The 20,544-nt window shown below is 45.9% G+C and overlaps 1 protein-coding gene across 3 annotated transcripts in view; it reads left to right on the forward strand.

Moving 5' to 3' along the window:
• The window catches only part of sorcs2 (sortilin related VPS10 domain containing receptor 2), a 776,963-nt gene that overhangs the window by 575,799 nt on the left and 180,620 nt on the right, over nt 1–20,544 (forward strand). For all 3 annotated transcript variants that reach the window (XR_004411679.1, XM_033019211.1, XM_033019222.1), the window contains exon 8: nt 3,960–4,049. Coding sequence is in view for 2 of the 3 variants with exons in the window: in XM_033019211.1 (XP_032875102.1) it covers nt 3,960–4,049 (90 nt within the window). In the remaining variant the exon portion in view is untranslated. The remainder of the gene's footprint in view (nt 1–3,959; nt 4,050–20,544) is intronic.

A 20,544-nucleotide genomic window follows, 5' to 3' on the forward strand; every position in this document is an offset into this window, starting at 1 on the left:
CATCAACACATTGAACTGGCTGCAGGGCCTGGTGTGCTTTACATAACCTCTGCTGCCTCAAACGCGAGAAGAAGATTAAACATGTATTTTACCACTAATGCTAACCTAACCCCTTTTTTATTATCCCTTCATTCCCACAAAAACCTTCCAGATTCTACCATTCACCTACACTCTCAATGGGGCAATGTACAGTGGCAAGTAGACCAATCAACACACACGTCTTTGGTATGTGGGAGGATACCAGAGCACCCAAAGGAAATTCATGCTGACACGAGCGAACCTACATAACTCCACACAGCCCCAACTCCCAAAACAGTAAACAAGGCCCCACAGATAGACACAAAATGCTGGGGGATGGGCAGCATCTCTCGACTGATCAATGATCGATCTGAAGAAGGGTCTCGAGCCAAAACATCACCCATTGTTCAGTCTGAAGCTCCACAATGTCACAACTTCGAGACCCTTCTTCAGACTGATGTCAGGGGAGTGGGCGGGACAGGGATAGAATGTAGTCAGAGACAGTGAGACTGGTGGGAGAACTGGGAAGGGGGAGGGGATGAAGAGAGAGGGAAAGCAAGGGATACTTGAAGTTGGAGAATACGAGGTGCTGTTCCTACAATTTGTCCTGGGCCTCTGACAATGGAGGAGGCCCAGGACAGAAAGGTCAGTGTGGGATTGGGAGGGGAAGTTGAAGTGCTGAGCAACCGGGAGATCAGGTAGGTTAAGGCGGACTGAGCGGAGGTGTTCAGTGAAATGATCGCCGAGCCTGCGCTTGGTCTCGCCGATATACAGGAGTTGACACCTGGAACAGTAGACGAGGTTGGATGAGGTGCAAGTGAACATCTGCCTCACCTGGAACGACTGTCGGGGTCCTTGGATGGAGTCGAGGGGGGAGGTAAAGGGACAGGTGTTGCATCTTCTGCAGTTGCAGGGGAAGTACCTGGGGAGGGGGTGGTTTGGGTGGGAAGGGACGAGTTGACCTGGGAGTTGTGGGGGGAACGGTCTCTGCGGAAAGCAAAAAGAGGAGGAGATGGGAAGATGTGGCCAGTGGTGGGATCCCGTTGGAGGTGGCGATAGTGATGTAGGATGATTTCGCTGTTTGCGACGGCTAATGGGGTGGAAGGTGAGGACAAGGGGGACTCTGTCCTTGTTGAATGGGGGCAGCGGGAGTTAGAGCGGAACTGCAGGATATCGAGGAGAACCCAGTGGGAGCCTCATCTATAATGGAAGAGGGGAACTTGTATGATCTTGTATGGATAACGTCATCACAACGTTGGCACAACTTGCCCACACCGACCAACATGTCCCAGCTACACTAGTCCCACATGCACTTATTTGGTCCATATCCCTCCAAACTTGGCCTATCCATGTACCTGTCCAACTGCTTCTTAAGCGTTGGGATAGTCCCTGCCTCAACGACCTCCTCTGGCAGCTTGTTCCATACACCCACCACCCTTTCTGTGAAAAAGTTACCTCTCAGATTCCTATTTAAATCTTTTCCCCTTCACCTTCAACCTATGTGTTCTGGTCCTCAATTAACCTACTCTGGGCAAGAGCCTCTGTGCATCTACCCGATCTATTACTCTCATGATTTTAGACGCCCTTAATCCTCCTGCGTACTAATTTGAGCCTCCTGGCATAAATTATAGTCTAATGATGTGAAAGATGGAATAATATATTGACATTTGACTGAACAAATTACTTTATATATTTCTTATGTTCAGTTTAAGGTAAAACTATTTATCATTATGTTAACTTCCTACAAGTGATCAGTTTTCCCACATGCATTGTTTTCTCCTCCATCATCTTTTTAATGTCATTTACTCTTTTACTTTTTAACATAAACTGTTCAATATTAAAATCAACGTACTACTCATCATGTCAGTTAGTTATGCTCTGGGGTCCTTCTCTTCTCTTACTTTTCCTTCAGATACCTTTGCCTCTTCACATAACATTATTTGTCAGCGGCACGGTGGCGCAGCGACAGAGTTGCTGCCTTACAAGTGCTTGCAGCGCCAGAGACCCGGGTTCAATCCTGACTATGGGTGCTTATCTGTACGGAGTTTGTACGTTCTCCCCGTGACCTGTGTGGGTTTTTTTCCTGAGATCTTTGGTTTCCTCCCACACTCCAAAGACGTGCAGGTTTGTCGGTTAATTGGCTTGGATGTGTGTGTAGGTTTGTGTTAATGTGCGAGGATCGCTTGTTGGCGTGAACTCGGTGAGCCGAATGGTCTGTTTCCGTGCTATATCTCTATACCAAACTAAACTAGTATTAAACTAGTGGTATTGATCATCAATTCTTGTTAAAGTAATGTTTTGCAGTAACTTTTTGCAGGGCTAAATAAATATGTAATCTGCATAATCTGGTACATCCTCTAAACAAACTGCTTTGTTACCTTTATCTTGTTTTTTAATGTCCATGATGATAAAAATGAATTACATTTTTAATATCTCCTTTATAAAGGATTTATATTTTTGGGACATTGATTCAACATATGTAACGGTTCTTGTGATTTCCTTTCTGATCATTCTTAAAGATCAGAATAAAAATCGTTTAATATTCAATGTAAACCCTTATCTTGTTTCTCCCATTTATATAATTCCCATCCATTTTTTGACTCAATCCACTTAGTTGTTCTCTTATGAATATTCAAGACATACATCTGTTAAGTCGTTACAAATCTCCAGCTGCCCAGAGCACTTTAATGCAGCAAAGCCTGTTCAAAGAGATTACCATTTTTTCATGTGTGTTTTTCTTCCCTTGGGTATCACTCACCTCATCTCTAAGGTCTTCCCTAATTCCTTACATGACTTGGGAAGTACAGATGTTGCTCGTTGATTTATGCAGCCACGGACTGCTACTCTCATCTCAAGCTTACATTCTATTTATCTTTTTTTTAAATATTTGCTTCCACTTTTCAATATGTGGTGCCATAATGTAGGATGTATCTGAAATTCCATGCATTCTAGTGATTAGGGAATAACTACTCTCCACAGAGGGCAGATTTCCCCATGGAAGGCGGAAATAAAATGGAAAGCGCATAAACCTCAATCTTCAGGGATTCTTGAATAATAATGCCAAGCTGGGTTCAAGCTCCTTCCCGCTCCCCTTTTTTTAAACAAAAATATTTATTCAAATATTAAAAATAATATTTACAATACAATACAACAAAACAGAACCCTCCACCATAATACAAGACAAACAAATATACTAAATATTGCCTATTTCCTTCGCTCCATAGATGCTGCCTCACCCGCTGAGTTTCTCCAGCACGTTTGTCTACCTTCGATTTTCCAGCATCTGCAGTTCCTTCTTGAACATACCACATGAATTGCTATATAACCATGTTATAATCCATGTTATAATCCTGCCCCCCCCCCCCCCCCACCCCCTGTGGTGCCCAGCGGTACCGGAAATCCCCCTGTTGCACGTAGCACGTAGTCCCTCTCAAGTACCACCTGGGCACGGACGTAACCCCAGAAAAGGGGCAGGCAGCCGACTTGAGCAGAACCTTCTTACGTCTGGCGCCGTGACTTGCGGATGGCCAGCTTGGCCAGGCCCAGGAGCAACCCAACCAGGCCATCCTTGGCCCTACCCTCTCCCCTCTCTCCTTGGCCTGTCATAACAGTGCAATGATAGTGAACGAATAAATGGGAAAAGAAGTGAATCACATAAGAAATAAATACAAATTCTAATGATTGGCAATGTTCCTGCCTTGTATAACAATTTGATTTGTGGTATCATAATGGCTAAATATAGAAGTTACCAACCGTTGTAGTTTAGGAGGTAGATAATAATGCTGGAGAAATTAGCGGTTGAGGCAGCCTCTATGGAGCGAAGGAATAGGTGACGTTTCGGGTCGAGACCCTTCTTGAGAAGCAGTTTTGTTTGTTAATCGTTGTCGTTTAGTACTTTCTCCATTAAGGTGATCCCTGACATCTTGTACCTTTTTCCACAGGCAACCTCTGGAAATAAGACAAAATATTTTGTCTCTTATCGGCGGGACCAGTTTGTTCAGATGAAGTTACCCAAATATGCCTTACCAAAGGTAATTGCTTTAAGCAAATTAAACTTTATATGAAAATAGCAATAAAATCTACTGAACGTATCCGCATTGCATAGAGGATCTTGCATGCAAAGTTAAATTGTTTCTGTAATGTAACAAATCGTACTTTGTTGATAAAACCTAGTGGGCTGCAGATTCATTCACCCAATTTCAATATAGGTGTACTGTGCAGTTGTATCTGGAGAACAATTTTTTGCACATTTTCGTGTGTCTCAGCACCCTTCCGCAAATTTATGTCCTCAATTTTCAGCAAAATTTTCATTTTCTCTGGCACTTATTTTCCGACGTGAATCGCCCCAATGTTGCAACGCGCAAAGTTTGTCTGCAGCGGGACTCGCAATCTCGTCGGTCTGAGAAATAATGGTCGTTATTTACTTTACGAACACCCAGGTTTAACTCACACCTTGGTTTTCCTTGACATGTGCCACTTGAAGAGCTAAACATTGAAGTGTTTACTTCAGCCTTGCTGTCGCCCGTCACTTCCGGAAACCTCAAATCCAATTTCACAAATTCGCCTTGACAGCTTGATGGATGTCAATGTCATGGTGACTGTCAACATCCTAGCCACAGGGTCATCCATGGCTGCTTCTGCTGCTAACCTCACAGTTTGCTATTCACTGCTTCGAAGGGAAGGTCACTCAAAGTCCACAATCAAGGAGAAGAGACTTCTGCTTTTCACATAACCCCCCCACTAATAGATAAAGTGGGCCAAGGCATTTGCTTGCATTGCAATCTTCCCCAAACATTGACTGTGCTGGGAGTGGAATGGAATACTTTATTGCCACATGTGACAAGTCACAGTGAAATTCTCTGCTTGCCTACCCAAGGTATGGAAATAGTCGACACATGCAGCGCTGACAAAGTTACAAAGTAGTTTTGTCCCTTACCAAGATATTCCTGGTAACCAGGGGCGGAAACCCGAGGGGGGGCATTTTGAGAGGTGGGGGACGATCTCCCCCATTTTTTGTAATCCGGAATTTAAAACCTGGTAAAATCTCCGCTTTCCGCGAGACAGTGGGGGTGGGACTGATGATCAAGGGTACCGGGGGGGGCGGGACCATGACGATTCAGCGCGATGATTGGAGGAGGGAGGTGTCGGTCAGAGGCGGAAGTAGGGGGGGGTGGGACTGAGGATAGAGCGAAGTGATTGGAGGAGGGAGATGTCCTGGTGGAGCAAAGATCATAGAGCGGAGCTTGAATTGCATGCCCAGGTCCTAGGGTCAAAAGGGAAAATCACTCTCGGCAGCCCTGGACACGGACCTGCGCCTCATCCGCAGCCAGGATCGATCCCGGGTCTCCGGCGCTTCAATTGCTGTCGAACCACCACTGGACCATCCCCGTCCTCACCCGAGTGCCCTCCCCACCCCCACGCCCGGGGGTGGCCAGAGACATCGGGAGTCAGACGGTAGCAGTGCCCCCAGGCCCACAGCCAGTGGAGAGAAGCAGCGCTAAATCCAGCTCAACTCTGCCTGTCCCACCAGGTTAACCTACAGCCCTGCCTGGACTTACGGGAAATATGGCCCAGGCTTACAGCCAGCGCGGAGAAGCAGCGCTAGCTCCACGGCTCCGGACTGGTGTCGTGTCAGTGCAGACAGGGCTGTAGGTTAACCCGGCGAAACAGGCAGAATTGAGCTGGATTTAGCGCTGCTTCTCCGCGCTGGGCGTAAGCCTGGACCATCGTTCCCATGTCCAGGCAGGGCTGGCAGATTAACAGGCAGAGTTGAGCTGGATTTAGCGCTGCTTCTCTGCGCTGGCTGTGGGACTGGGGGCACTGCTCCCGTCTGACGTTAGGATTATTTAAAACACCAAACACAAAGTGTTGCAGTAACTCAGATGGTCAGGCAGCTTCTCTGGAGTTAAAGGATGGGTGACGTTTCGGGTCGTGACCCTTGTTCGAACAGGAGGAAACCTACATGGTCAGAGAGAGAATGGGCAAACTCCACACAGATGGCACCCGAAGTCAGGATTGAACCCGGGTCTCTGGGTGAGTGTGCGCATGCACGCACGGCCGCCAAGAAACTGTGTGTCCCCCGGTCCCTCCCACGTTTTGATAGCGATTTCCATGTCTACTGGTAACCTCCTGCCAGATATGAATTGGCTATTGTCACAAAGAAGCTTCAAGGGTGGCCTTGGGCAGGCTAGGACTTTATTCCTTGAAGTGCAGGAGGTGTACAAAATAATGAGAGAGTAAAGATAAGGTGAATGCACAGTATTTTTCTATTGGGTAAGGGAATCCAGAACTAGAGAGCATAGGCTTAACATGCAAGGGGAAGTATTTTAAAGGAACTTTTTCATACAGAGGGTGGTAAGTATATGATCTAGCTGCCAGATGAAGTTGGTGAAGCAGGTACAATTAGCAGGGAATAGTATTTGGACATGTGGATGGGTAGGAAAGGTTTGGAAGGATATGGGCCAGATGCGGGCAAATGGGACTAGTGTGGATTGGGGCATATTGGTCAGTATGGACAAGATGGGTTGAAGGGCCTTTCTCCATACTGCATGACTCATTGACTCCAGAGATATTGGGTTCAAGAGGAGCAGGCCGAATAGATAGAATGTAGGAACTAAGATTGATGTAAGTTGTCAAGAAAAGTGTGATCAGTGATCAGGACCTGGCGGGGGATGGAACTCAAGCACATTATTGAATTAAACGTACCTTATAGTGAGAGCAGCATGGAAAGGACATCAGATAGTGCTGTCTGAATATCACCAAAACACAAAGAGCAAAGGTTCTGAAGTTATTAAACTGAAGTGGAGCAGGTGATGTTACGTGACTGCAATTCGATGGTCTTTGTGAAATGGGAATGGAAATTTCAACGGTATGACAACGGAGAGACAAGGGTTAACAGTTAAAGAACCAGCGCACAAAATGGGAGAAAAAACTTTCACAGTACTAATACTGATAATGGAAAAGTGGTTAATCCATGGATGGAAGTCACATTAAATCCAAGAAGGAGGCTATAACGTTTCCAGAAATAGCAGTAAGCCTGAGGATTGAGGGCATTTTAGAACCAGTATGTGCGGACTAAGGCATTGAAAAAGGAAGAATAGATAGAATGTGAGAGGAACCTGGCGAGAAAGATAGAAATCTTTCACAAATAGTCATAATAGTTTTAAATAGGAGCTTTTACAGGCATGTACGAATATAGAAAAGGATTACTGAGGACAAATCAGGGTGCCTTGAAGACACACAGAAGGGTTTATGAAGGGAAATAAGAAAATTGCAGAAGCATTAAACACTGTGTCTATTTTCATGGAAGACATACAAATCATACACGATATAAGAGAATCAATATTAGTAATCAATATTATTGATCAATATTATCATTTGACAATAAGCAACTAAAGGTAGTATTTATCAAAACAAAACCACTCCAAAGACGTACAGGTTTGTGGGTTAATTGGCTTAGTGTATGTGTAAATTGTCCCGAGTATGTGTAGGATAGTGTTAATGTGCGGGGATCGCTGGTTGGTGTGGACTCGGTGGGCCGAACATCCTGTTTCCACGCTGTAACTCCAGAAAAAAAAACTGGAAAAGTTGATGAATATGAAAGCCTGAAGTTCCTGCTAATTTACATCCCAGAGATTTGAAAGAGGTAACTTCAAGTATAGTTAGTGCTGTAATGGTCAACTTCCAAAGTATTTATCCGAGTCCATCAATCACCCGTTCACCTAACCCCCCTATTAAGAGGAAAAAGTGTGCATGGGCATTTGCTTGCCTTACGGTCTTCCCCAAACATTGACTCTGCTTTTGTCCCAACCAAGATCTTCTTCGTAATCTCCTTCCAGACATCCATTGGTTGTGGTCACAAAGAAGATCGAACCCGAGTCTCTGGGGATGTTTAGCAACAACGCTACCAGCGGGGCTATTGTGTCGCCTTAAATTATTGTGAGGATAGATGTCAACAGACAGTGGTAGGTGAAGAAGTAAGAGCTAAGTTTGACAGGGTGAGAAACTGATGGGCCTGTCCTACAGGCGATTTTTCAAGTCGCCGGCTGTCGACTGAAAAAACGGCGACTGGAACGGCGACTGTCAGAGTGGAACACACACACACATCGCTTCCTTCACCAGCCCGTTATGCAGGTGGGGGACAGGGCAAGCGGGGGGAGCGCTGTCTGAGTGAAATTCACACGGTGCAAAGCCAAGGTGATACAGACACACACCAAGATGAACAGTAAGGTTGGCGCTGTAATTAAGACGGTGAAAGCACAGTGTACGGGAAGGGTCACGTAAGTCCTGTAAAAGAGGGGGAGATAAGGAGGGAGAAGGAGTGGAGACAACTATTAAGAAGCCAGAGATACACGGCTGTGAAGCTCGGCGGACTTTAACATTACTGGCCGGTTATCCTTGGTTACGAAAACTACTGCTTACGTTTTTTTTCCCGATGAGCCAATGAAATTCACCAGTCAGCGCCGGCTACAACCTACGAGAACCTACTACAACCTTCGACCTCCTGGCAACCCACTACCACTGCACCTATGGCACGAAAACAAGTTGAAAAATTTGCGGCGACCATAATGAGGCCGTGACTAGTTCCCAGAATGCGGGAACTCCTCACGACCATGAAGGAAACTCCCCGGCAACCACCCGTGAACATGTGGCAACCGCATAGTCGCCTGCAGTCGCCTAAGTGTGACAGGGCCACAACTCTTGAAAACGAAACCCGATTGGGGCCGAAAATTGGAGATAATGATCATTTTTCCTCTTAACTGTGTTTCAAGCTTCACAGATGACGACTAACTCACTGAGTCTTTCCAGCATTTGTAGCTTTGTTTTACACTTCAATGGGCTAATCTGCCATTATTTTTTTTGAGAAACTAAATTCTCAAGCTCTAAGCAAGAGGATTCATTATCTAGAAGCCGGTTTGAGCCTCATTTCCCTTCGGCTGAGAATGATGAGCAACTCAAACGAGGAGATAGGATAAAACAATAATGAAAATCTGACAAAAACAAGAGATGAACCTAAAAATGGGGAAGTAGTACCTTTTTTTCTTTGAGAAGAAAGCTATTGAAGTTGTCAGCCAGGCATTGGTGTGGCTGCCAGACAAGATGCTGTTGCCTTTCATTGGCTTTTTGCAATGTTGCACACCTCAAGTTTGACAGTAGCAAAACGTTTTAAATTACTTTTTCACTTGGCATCTGCAGGATTTGAAAAGCTCATTGACAATGACTGCTTGCTCCTACTGAAACATGCCGATGTGCACATGGTCTGACGAAACCTTCACTCGCTAGATTTTACACACCTTGATCAGAAAAATGTTCTTGACAGAAGCACATTTTTAAAAAAAGAATGCGAGGTTTTATCACACTCCAACAAATTCTCCCTTTGAAGGTTTTGTTGATGCTGAGTGCAAGCCCTGAGCTAAGGAGTGCATGAAATAACTACTGATACTCGTTTAGTGGCCCATTAAGTAACTTCAAGTAGCCCTTGCTTTCCCTCTCTCTCCATCACCTCTCCCTTCCCAGTTCTCCCACCAGTCTTAAGGGCCTGTCCCACTTGGCGATTTTTTTCAGCTACTGCCGGCATCATATCAGGGTCTGCAAAAGATTTTGAACATTTCAAAATCCAGCGGCGACAAAAAAAATGTTGCGACACTTGAAAAAACACAGCGTGTCAATACGTCATCACGCCGCATCACGCCGCAAATTTTTTGGTGACCTGATACGTCAGTCAATGGTGCCGGCAGTCGCCGAAAAAAATTGCCAAATGGAACAGGCCCTTTACTGTCTCCGACAACATTTTAACCCACTCCCCTGACATCAGTCTGAAGAAGGGTCTCCACCTGAAACGTCACCCGTTCCTTCTCTCCAGAGATGCTGCCTATCCCGCTGAGTTACTCCAGCATTTTATGTCGATCCCCAAGCTAAGGAGATGAAAGCAATCAACATGGGTTCACCATGTATGTGCAGGAAAGAACTGCAGATGCTGGTTGAAATAGGCAGCATCTCTGGAGATTAGGAATGGGTGATGTTTCGGGTCGAGATCCTTCTTCAGTCTGAAGGTTGACCATACATGTTTGCTTCTGAGCTGGGCACATTTTCTGCACTGGTGCAATAAATGAAGTAAAGTATAAGAGTTAGTTACAAGTAAATTAGATATAATGATTGAGCTGTTAATGTAGTTTTGGCGACGCATTCTAAATGCATTGCCAGATCATACTCACGGCTTTGGGGCTTAGTCTTTTCTTCAGTGACTGTGAGGAGAATAAAGACAGCATTAGGCTGAGCTGTTTTACTGCCGTAACAGACTAATCTGATGCCATTGACTTGAAACACCCGTGGAAAATGATGATAGAAAACAAGGCTGTATCCATCATCTGTGGAATAGAACCATGGCTCCAGTGACTAGTTTCATGACATGTCTCGCTTTCTACTGATAAGGAAAGGATATTATTTGGATAGGAAAGTAAAATTAGTAAATCATTACGAAATTCTACCAACTGTATGTCTGTAAATGAGAAATCCGAGAAGTGAAATGTGCTTGTAAAGGTGCACTGGTAGAATGGTGCATTGCTGGCCACAAACTGCTCTGCCTAATTGAATTGAATTGAATTGAATACTTTATTGTCACATGTGACAAGTCACAGTAAAATTATTTGTCAAGGTATGCAAATAGTCCATTACGGGTGTTGCCTGTACGGAGTTTGTACGTTCTCCCCGTGACCACGTGGCTTTTCTCCGAGATCTTCGGTTTCCTCCCACATTCCAAAAGACGTACAGGTTTGTAAGTTAATTGGCTTGGTATAAGTGTAAAAGTTATCCATTATCCCTGTGTGTGTGCGTGTGTGTTACTTACTTACTTACTATGTCTCCTGGCATGTAGGGCAGAAACAAAGGTCCTCCACCAGTAGTGTTGATTCCTTCAGTTTGAAATATTTTGAAATAATTTAATTGCCACACAACCAAGGTCGGTGGTATTTGGGTTGCCAGCAGCGGTACAATAATAAAGAACACAACCACAATAAAAATTTTACACAAACATCCACCACGGCATTCATCACTGTGGTGGAAGGCACAGAGCTTGGCCAGTCCTCCTCCATTTTCCCCCGTGGTCTGGACCACCACCCTCCACAGCCGTTGCTGCGGGCGTCCAGATGGTAAGGGACAAAGTCAAAGTCAAGGTGAGTCCAGGATCGGCTCTTCCCAACCAGAGACCGCGGCTTCAGGCTGGTGTAGGCCGCAGGCCGGCGGTCAAAGTTTTAAAGTACCTGCCGTGCCGCAGCCGGAAGCACCGCAGACCGCAGGGCCGGCGGTCGAAGCTCCCCTCCAGGGGAGATGATAAGTCCATGCCGCACCCGCGGTAGAAGACGGCCGCGGGCCGGCGGTGGAAGCTTCTTCCCCCGGGTCCTCCACGAGGGATCTCGGGCTGTAGACGCCGCACCAGCTGGAGTTCTGCAGACCGCGGCTTCGGGCTGCCGGCTGCCGCGGGCCAGCGTAACGGAGCGCTCCCCTCCAGCGAGGTCTCACCCGCTCCGCGCCGAGAGTCCACGCTGTGCCCGCCGCTGAGGCTCCGGGCGCGTCTCCGGGAAAGTCGGCGCCGATCCTTGCTGTTAGGCCACGGGGGAGGCGACCTGAAAAAATCGCCTCTCCATGGAAGAGGCGGCCGAAGCGGTTTCCCCCTCACCCCCCCACACCACCCCCCACACATAACACACAAAGAAACATTAAAAACAGACTTTTAAACATACTAAAAAAATAAAAAAAGTTGAAAAAAGACGGACACGCTGCCGACAGGCTGCTGCCAGTGCAGCGCCCACTACCGCTGTGTCCGTAACATATTTGGTTTACGAGACAGGGTTGTTAGCCCCGTGATCAACCTCCAACCTGGAGGACCAGTGGATCGCGCTTCGTCTCGCCTCTACCCTTCGACCTGTCCAGCATGGGAGACCCTAACAGGAGACAAATCTCCCGCTGGCATAGCTCTAGGGGTCACTGAGACACACACGCTCCCCGACCACGACAAGGTTGCAATCCAACAGGGAATGTGCGTGTGTGTAAGATAGCATTAATATGCGGAGACAGCTAGTCAGTGCGGACTCGGTGGGCCGGAGGGCTTTCTTCTGCGCTGTGAACTAAACTAAACTAAACTAAACTCAACCTCCGTACAGACAGCACCCATAGTCAGGATCGAACTCCAGTCTCTGCCTTTGTAAAAGTCAAGTGTTTTATTGTCATGTGTCCCAGATAGAACAATTGCAGACAGCATGACAGAATGTGGCAACATAGTACACTATAAACAATATAATAAACGAGAAGAAATCGTTCAGTGTGTAACTCTGTGCCACCGCCCCTCCCCATTTTCTTGAGCTCATTTGTGTATTCTGCATGTGAACAGGACCACTTGTAAGCTCAGTCCCGTGGGGGGGGGGGGGGGGGGTGGTCGCAGCATTCTGTGCCGGTTCCATCACAGAGGCCGGCCTTCCTTTCACCAGATCGTATCTGCAGCAGCAGACAGCAGTTGCCCACGGCCAGGAAATCCTGCAGGAACGGACATTCGCTGGTGACAACAGGCCCACCCGGCCCTGGGGGTCACATCCCACAGCTTGGACTGTGCACACTTAGCTTTGAGAAAAGAGTGATTGCTTTAAAAGATCTTTGGACTTTAGAGGCACTTACAAAGTTACAAACATGTTGAAAATCCAGCGGCGACCAGAAAGACGCAACGACTCTTTGGGCGACTGAGGAGACGAATCACGACCATACAGGCGACAGCTCGGCGACATGTCGTGGGGAGAAGCATGTATGCACATGAGTAGTCGCCCAAGGAGTCGTACCTTGTTCTGGTCGCCACTGGATTTTCAACATGTTGAAAATTTTCGCCGACCTGCGATGACCTATGACGGGTGCCGGCAGACGCCGAAAAAGTCGCGTAAGTGGGACAGGCCCATTAGTCATGCAGCACAGTTTGTGTGATGGCTTCAGGCAAGACATCTCTGAGTAGATAGTGGAAAGAATCAATGTGTAGGAAGGAACTGCAGATGCTGTTTTAAACTGAAGATAGACACAAGCTGGAATAACTCAGTGAATTAACGGGAAAGAATCAAAATGGGCAGATCAGACCACCAGAATGGTACAGGTAGATACAAAATGCTGGAGTAACTCAGCGGGACAGGCAGCATCTCTGGAGAACGGGTAACGTTTTAGGTATTTACGTTAGTTTAATTTAGTTTTGAGATACAGCGCGGAACAGACCCACTAAGGACAATTTTTACATTTACCAAGCCAATTAACCTACAAACCCGTACGTCCTTGGAGTGTGGGAGGAAACTGTAAATCTCGGAGAAAACCCACGCAGGTCACGGGGAGAACGTACAAACTCTGTACAGGCAGCACCCGTAGTCAGGATCAAACCCGGGTCTCCGCGCGCTGCATTCGCTGTAAGGCAGTAACTCTACCGCTGCGCCATCATAACCCTTCTACCAGAATGGTACAGTTCAACAAAGTGGGAACATTGGGCAATAGGTTAATTTGGAGCGTTGAAAGTAATAGTCAATAGCAAGTGATTCGTTGGAACTGATGGGGTGTGGAGGGGATCCTAAGGAAGACCACCATGACAGGTAAAGCAATGATGATGCAGGGCTCAAACTGCTTTTGCATGAGAGGTTCATGCCAGTCGTGAACTATGCACACATGAGGCAAAATTGTAGAGGAGCCAGAAAACAATTCACAGACATTGGAGCTGTTGTAATTATAGAATTGTCTTTTCTGACTATTTACTTTTTATTGAAACCAAATCGCTATGTACTCAATAAACACGTCATTATACAATTCAATTTTAGATTAAAATATCCCAGAGTTACACTATGGTTCCATATGGATTGCTAGTATAATTAATCAATGATGGTTTAGTTATTCAAAGCTGGTAAGAGTCATTTAAATTAGATTTTATGAAAGCATTTGTTTTAATAATAAACAAGCATTTCCCAGTCTGAAAATTGCCTTTGAAATCCCATGCAGGGAAGTACTAAAATAATGCAAGGGTGGCACGGTGGTGCAGCAGTAGAGTTGCTGCCTTACAGCGCCAGAGACCTGGGTTTGATCCTGACTACGGGTGCTTGTCTGTATGGACTTTGTACGTTCTCCCCGTGACCTGCGTGGGTTTTCTCCGGGCGCTCCGGTGTCCTCCCACACTACAAAGATGTGCAGGTTTGTAGGTTGATTAGCTTGGTGACATTGTAAATTGTCCATAGTGTGTAGGATAGTGTTAATGTGCGGGGATTGCTGGTCGGTGCGAACTCGGTGGGCCAAAGGGCCTGTTGCCGCGCTGTATCTCTGAACTAAACTAAACTAATTCAGATGAATTTAAGAATTTGACATACAGTTCAAGCATTTGTGGTAAGGAAACATAGAACTGCAGTTTTCAAACAAAGAATGCAAACTTTGTAGTTTGATGAGAACACAGAGATTCTGTATAGAGCGTCAAGGCCATGAATAAGCAACTTTCATTCAATGGTTCACTTAATGATTTTTTGAATGATTAAGCACCTATAAGGGGCATTAAATCACAGAATTTAATTTCATTGCAAATGCCCAATTAATGGGTGAAATCGTAGATACATGTGATGACTAATATTTGTGGGATAACTAAATCTTAAGAGGACACAATTAATTGCCACTTACCTTCTGTCATCATCATTCATCATCTCCCATTGGTTACTGTCAAAGAGACAAAAACAGAAGAAGCATCTAAGACCCTGCTCCACCACTCAGCTAGAAGATGGGTGAACCAGTCATAGCTGCAACCCTACTTTCCTGCCTATTTCCCATAACCCTTGACTTCATCCAAAGACCAAAAATCTATTTTGGAATTGAATATACTCAATATATTTGTATATTACTGATTTGGACGAGGGGATAGGAGGCTTTGTGGCCAAGTTTGCGGATGATACGAAAATATGTGGATGGGCAGGTAGTGTAGAGAAAGCAGGGACTCTGCAGAAGGACTTGGACAGGTTGGGAGAGTGGGCAGAGAAGTGGCAGATGGAATATAGTGTAGCAAAGTGTGGAGGCATGCATTTTGGTAAACATAGAAACATAGAAATTAGGTGCAGGAGTAGGCCATTCGGCCCTTCGAGCCTGCAGCGCCATTCAATATGATCATGGCTGATCATCCAACTCAGTATCCCGTACCTGCCTTCTCTCCATACCCTCTGATCCCCTTAGCCACAAGGGCCACATCTAACTCCCTCTTAAATATAGCCAATGAACTGGCCTCGACTACCCTCTGTGGCAGGGAGTTCCAGAGATTCACCACTCTCTGTGTGAAAAAAGTTCTTCTCATCTCGGTTTTAAAGGATTTCCCCCTTATCCTTAAGCTGTGACCCCTTGTCCTGGACTTCCCCAACATCGGGAGCAATCTTCCTGCATCTAGCCTGTCCAACCCCTTAAGAATTTTGTAAGTTTCTATAAGATCCCCTCTCAATCTCCTAAATTCTAGAGAGTATAAACCAAGTCTATCCAGTCTTTCTTCATAAGACAGTCCTGACATCCCAGGAATCAGTCTGGTGAACCTTCTCTGCACTCCCTCTATGGCAATAATGTCCTTCCTCAGATTTGGAGACCAAAACTGTACGCAATACTCCAGGTGTGGTCTCACCAAGACCCTGTACAACTGCAGTAGAACCTCCCTGCTCCTATACTCAAATCCTTTTGCTATGAAAGCTAACATACCATTCGCTTTCTTCACTGCCTGCTGCACCTGCATGCCCACTTTCAATGACTGGTGTACCATGACACCCAGGTCTCGCTGCATCTCCCCTTTTCCTAGTCGGCCACCATTTAGATAATAGTCTGCTTTCCTGTTTTTGCCACCAAAATGGATAACCTCACATTTATCCACATTATACTGCATCTGCCAAACATTTGCCCACTCACCCAGCCTATCCAAGTCACTTTGCAGTCTCCTAGCATCCTCCTCACAGCTAACACTGCCCCCCAGCTTAGTGTCATCCGCAAACTTGGAGATATTGCCTTCAATTCCCTCATCCAGATCATTAATATATATTGTAAATAGCTGGGGTCCCAGCACTGAGCCTTGCGGTACCCCACTAGTCACTGCCTGCCATTGTGAAAAGGACCCGTTTACTCCTACTCTTTGCTTCCTGTTTGCCACCCAGTTCTCTATCCACATCAATACTGAACCCCCAATGCCGTGTGCTTTAAGTTTGTAAACTAATCTCTTATGTGGGACCTTGTCGAAAGCCTTCTGGAAGTCCAGATACACCACATCCACTGGTTCTCCCCTATCCACGCTACTAGTTACATCCTCGAAAAATTCTGTAAGATTCGTCAGACATGATTTACCTTTTGTAAATCCATGCTGACTTTGTCCAATGATTTCACCACTTTCCAAATGTGCTGCTATCCCATCTTTAATAACTGACTCTAGCAGTTTCCCCACTACCGATGTTAGACTAACTGGTCTGTAATTCCCTGTTTTCTCTCTCCCTCCCTTCTTAAAAAGTGGGGTTACGTTTGCTACCCGCCAATCCTCAGGAACTACTCCAGAATCTAAAGAGTTTTGAAAGATTATTACTAATGCATCCACTATTTCTGGAGCTACTTCCTTAAGTACTCTGGGATGCAGCCTATCTGGCCCTGGGGATTTATCGGCATTTAATCCATTTAATTTACCCAACACCACTTCCCGGCTAACCTGGATTTCACTCAATTCCTCCAACTCCTTTGACCCGCGGTCCCCTGCTATTTCCGGCAGATTATTTATGTCTTCCTTAGTGAAGACGGAACCAAAGTAGTTATTCAATTGGTCCGCCATATCCTTGTTCCCCATGATCAACTCACCTGTTTCTGACTGCAAGGGACCTACATTTGTTTTAATTAATTTCTTTTCACATATCTATAAAAACCTTTGCAGTCAGTTTTTATGTTCCCTGCCAGTTTTCTTTCATAATCTATTTTTCCTTTCCTAATTAAGCCCTTTGTCCTCCTCTGCTGGTCCCTGAATTTCTCCCAGTCCTCCGGTATGCTGCTTTTTCTGGCTAATTTGTACGCATCATCCTTCGCTTTGATACTATCCCTGATTTCCCTTGTTATCCACGGATGCACTACCTTCCCTGATTTATTCTTTTGCCAAACTGGGATGAACAATTTTTGTAGTTCATCCATGCAGTCTTTAAATGTCTTCCATTGCATATCCACCGTCAACCCTTTTAGAATTAATTGCCAGTCAATCTTGGCCAATTCACGTCTCATACCCTCAAAGTTACCTTTCTTTAAGTTCAGAACCATTGTTTCTGAATTAACAATGTCATTCTCCATCCTAATGAAGAACTCAACCATATTATGGTCACTCTTGCCCAAGGGGGCACGTACAACAAGACTGCTAACTAACCCTTCCTCATTACTCAATACCCAGTCTAAAATAGCCTGCTCTCTCGTTGGTCCCTCTACATGTTGATTTAGATAACTATCCCGCATACATTCCAAAAAATCCTCTTCCTCAGCACCGCTGCCAATTTGATTCACCCAATCTATATGTAGATTGAAGTCACCCATTATAACGGTTTTGCCTTTGTCGCACGCATTTCTAATTTCCTGTTTGATACCATCTCCAACTTCACTACTACTGTTAGGTGGCCTGTACACAACACCCACCAGCGTTTTCTGCCCCTTAGTGTTTCGCAGCTCTACCCATACCGATTCCACATCCTGCAAACTAATGTCCTTCCTTTCCATTGCGTTAATCTCCTCTCTAATCAGCAACGCTACCCCACCTCCTTTTCCTTTCTCTCTATCCCTCCTGAATATTGAATATCCCTGGATGTTCAGCTCCCAGCCTTGGTCACCCTGGAGCCATGTCTCCGTGATCCCAACTATATCATAGTCATTAATAGCTATCTGCACATTCAACTCATCCACCTTATTACGAATGCTCCTTGCATTGAGACACAAAGCCTTCAGGCTTGTTTTTACAACACTCTTACCCCTTATACAATTTTGTTGAAAAGTGGCCCTTTTTGATTTTTGCCCTGGATTTTCCGGCCTGCCACTTTTACTTTTCACCTTGCTACCTATTGCTTCTACCCTCATTTTACACCCCTCTGTCTCTACGCTCACACATTTAAGAAACCCTTTCCCTTTAACTCCATCCTCCACTAGCCTATTCGACACCCCACCCCCCTTATTCAGTTTAAAACCACCCGTGTAGCAGTGGTAGTAGGAATAAAGGCGTAGACGATTATCTAAATAAGGAGAGAATCCAGAAATCGGAGGTGCAAAGGGTCTTGGGAGTGCTGGTGCATGATTCCCAAAAATTTAATCTGCAAGTCGAATCGGTAGTAAAGAAAGCAAACTCAATGCTAGCATTTATTTCAAGAGGGCTTGTGATCATTTTCCACTCGTGGCTAGTTGGTCCTAGATGTGGAAGACTAAGGTCGGGGGAGGAACGGAGGAGACCGTAGAAATATTTGTAAGGAGGGCATCGAAATAGTCGTGGGAATTCGTAGACATACTCGTAGTAGTTCGTAGGAGTTCATGAACATAGTCGTGGAAGGTTGTAGGAGTTCGTAGATCACCAAAATTTAGATTTTATTTTTGGTTCTTTAAACTCCGGAAAGGTTTTGGATTAAGTCGGGAAAGTGGGACATTTGGAATATTGGCGGTGGCATTTGGAATATTGTGAGCAATTTTGGGCACCATATCTGAGGAAGGATGTGCTAGCTCTGGAGAGGGTCCAGAGGAGGTTTACAAGAATGATCCGAGGGATGAGTGGGTTAGCCTATTTGTCGGCACTGGGCCTGAACTCGCATCATGGCTTGGATATGATCAATCCAACTCACGCGAACGCAGGTGGCAGCCGAGACTGGTGACCTCAGCCTGATCCATCATGAGCACAGCCTTCCCCACCAACCAAAACACCTGCATGAGATGCTGCCTGAAGAAGGCAGCAGCTATCACCAAGGATCCCCATCATCTGGGCCTGCCCTTGTCTCACTGCTACCATTGAGTATCATGTTCAGGTACCTGATGTCCCACACCCCACACAGGTTGTGGAATGGCCACTTTACCTACAAATGTCAGGTTCTTATACCAACCTGCACAACCCTAATCCTAATGGAACTCTACGATCTACCTCTTGCAGTATATGGATTTTGTTTTCCAATTATTGTTTCTTGCACTCTTCTTTCAGGATGTAATGTACAAATGTTGTATCATTGTTGTCAATTTGCTTTTGTGCGTTTGTCTGGGTGTATGTGCCTATGATGCTGCTGCTGCAAACCAATATCCTTCATTGTGCCTGTATCTAACTGTACTGTACACAACAATGAACTCAATAGACAATAGGTGCAGGAGTCGTGCCAGCACCGCCATTCAATGTGCTCATGGCTGATCATCCACAATCAGTACCCCGCTCCTGCCTTCTCCCCATATCCCCTAACTCCGCTATCTTTAAGAGCTCTAACTATCTCTTGAAAGCATCCAGAGAACTGGCCTCCACTGCCCTCTGAGGCAGATAATTCCACAGATTAACAACTCTGGGCGAAAAAGTGTTTCCTCATCTCTGTTCTAAATGGCTTACACATTATTCTTAAACTGTGGGCCCTGATTCTGGACTCCCCCAACATCGGGAACATGTTTGCTGCCTCTAGCGTGTCCAATCCCTTAATAATCTTATACGTTTCAATAAGATCACCTCTCACCCTTCTAAATTCCAGAGTATACCAGCCCAGCCGCTCAATTCTATCAATTGACTTCAGGTGGTTTTCCATGCTGGCCTGGGCACATACTGCGTGCTTTAGATGTGCTTGTAGTGGGAACAATTGTCAAGGCAGAGTGTTGTAGTGTTACCTTCTCCCCAAAATCCACAAACCCGCCTCTCCCGGCAGACCCATTGTCTCTGCTTTTCGTGCCCCACCGAACTCATCTCCACATACCTTGACTCCATACTATCCCCCTTGGTCAAATCCCTTCCCACCTATGTTCTAGACACCTCAGACACTCTCCGCCGCCTCCGCGCATTCCACTCTCTAGGCCCTCACCCCCTCATCTTCACCATGGACGTCCAGTCACTCTACACCTCCATCCCCCACCAGGATGGCCTCAAAGCCCTCCGATTCTTCCTTGACCAGAGGAGCAACCTATACCCAGCCACTGACACTCTCCTCTGCCTAGCGGAGTTGGTCCTCACCCTCAACAACTTTACGTTTGACTCCTCCCATTTCCTCCAAACACAAGGCGTAGCTATGGGCACACGCATGAGCCCCAGCTACGCCTGCCTCTTTGTCGGGTACGTTGAACAATCCTTGTTCAATAAGTACCAGGGCCCCATCCCCGACCTCTATCTCCGTTACATTGACGACTGCTTTGGGGCCACCTCCTGCACCCACACACAACTGACTGACTTCATCCACTTCACCACCAACTTCCATCCGGCACTCCAATACACCTGGACCATTTCGGACACTTCCCTACCATTCCTTGACCTCACCATCTCCATCGCAGGGGACAGACTTCTGA

The sequence above is a fragment of the Amblyraja radiata genome, chromosome 1 (assembly GCF_010909765.2).
Source record: "Amblyraja radiata isolate CabotCenter1 chromosome 1, sAmbRad1.1.pri, whole genome shotgun sequence".
Lineage (NCBI taxonomy): Eukaryota > Metazoa > Chordata > Chondrichthyes > Rajiformes > Rajidae > Amblyraja > Amblyraja radiata.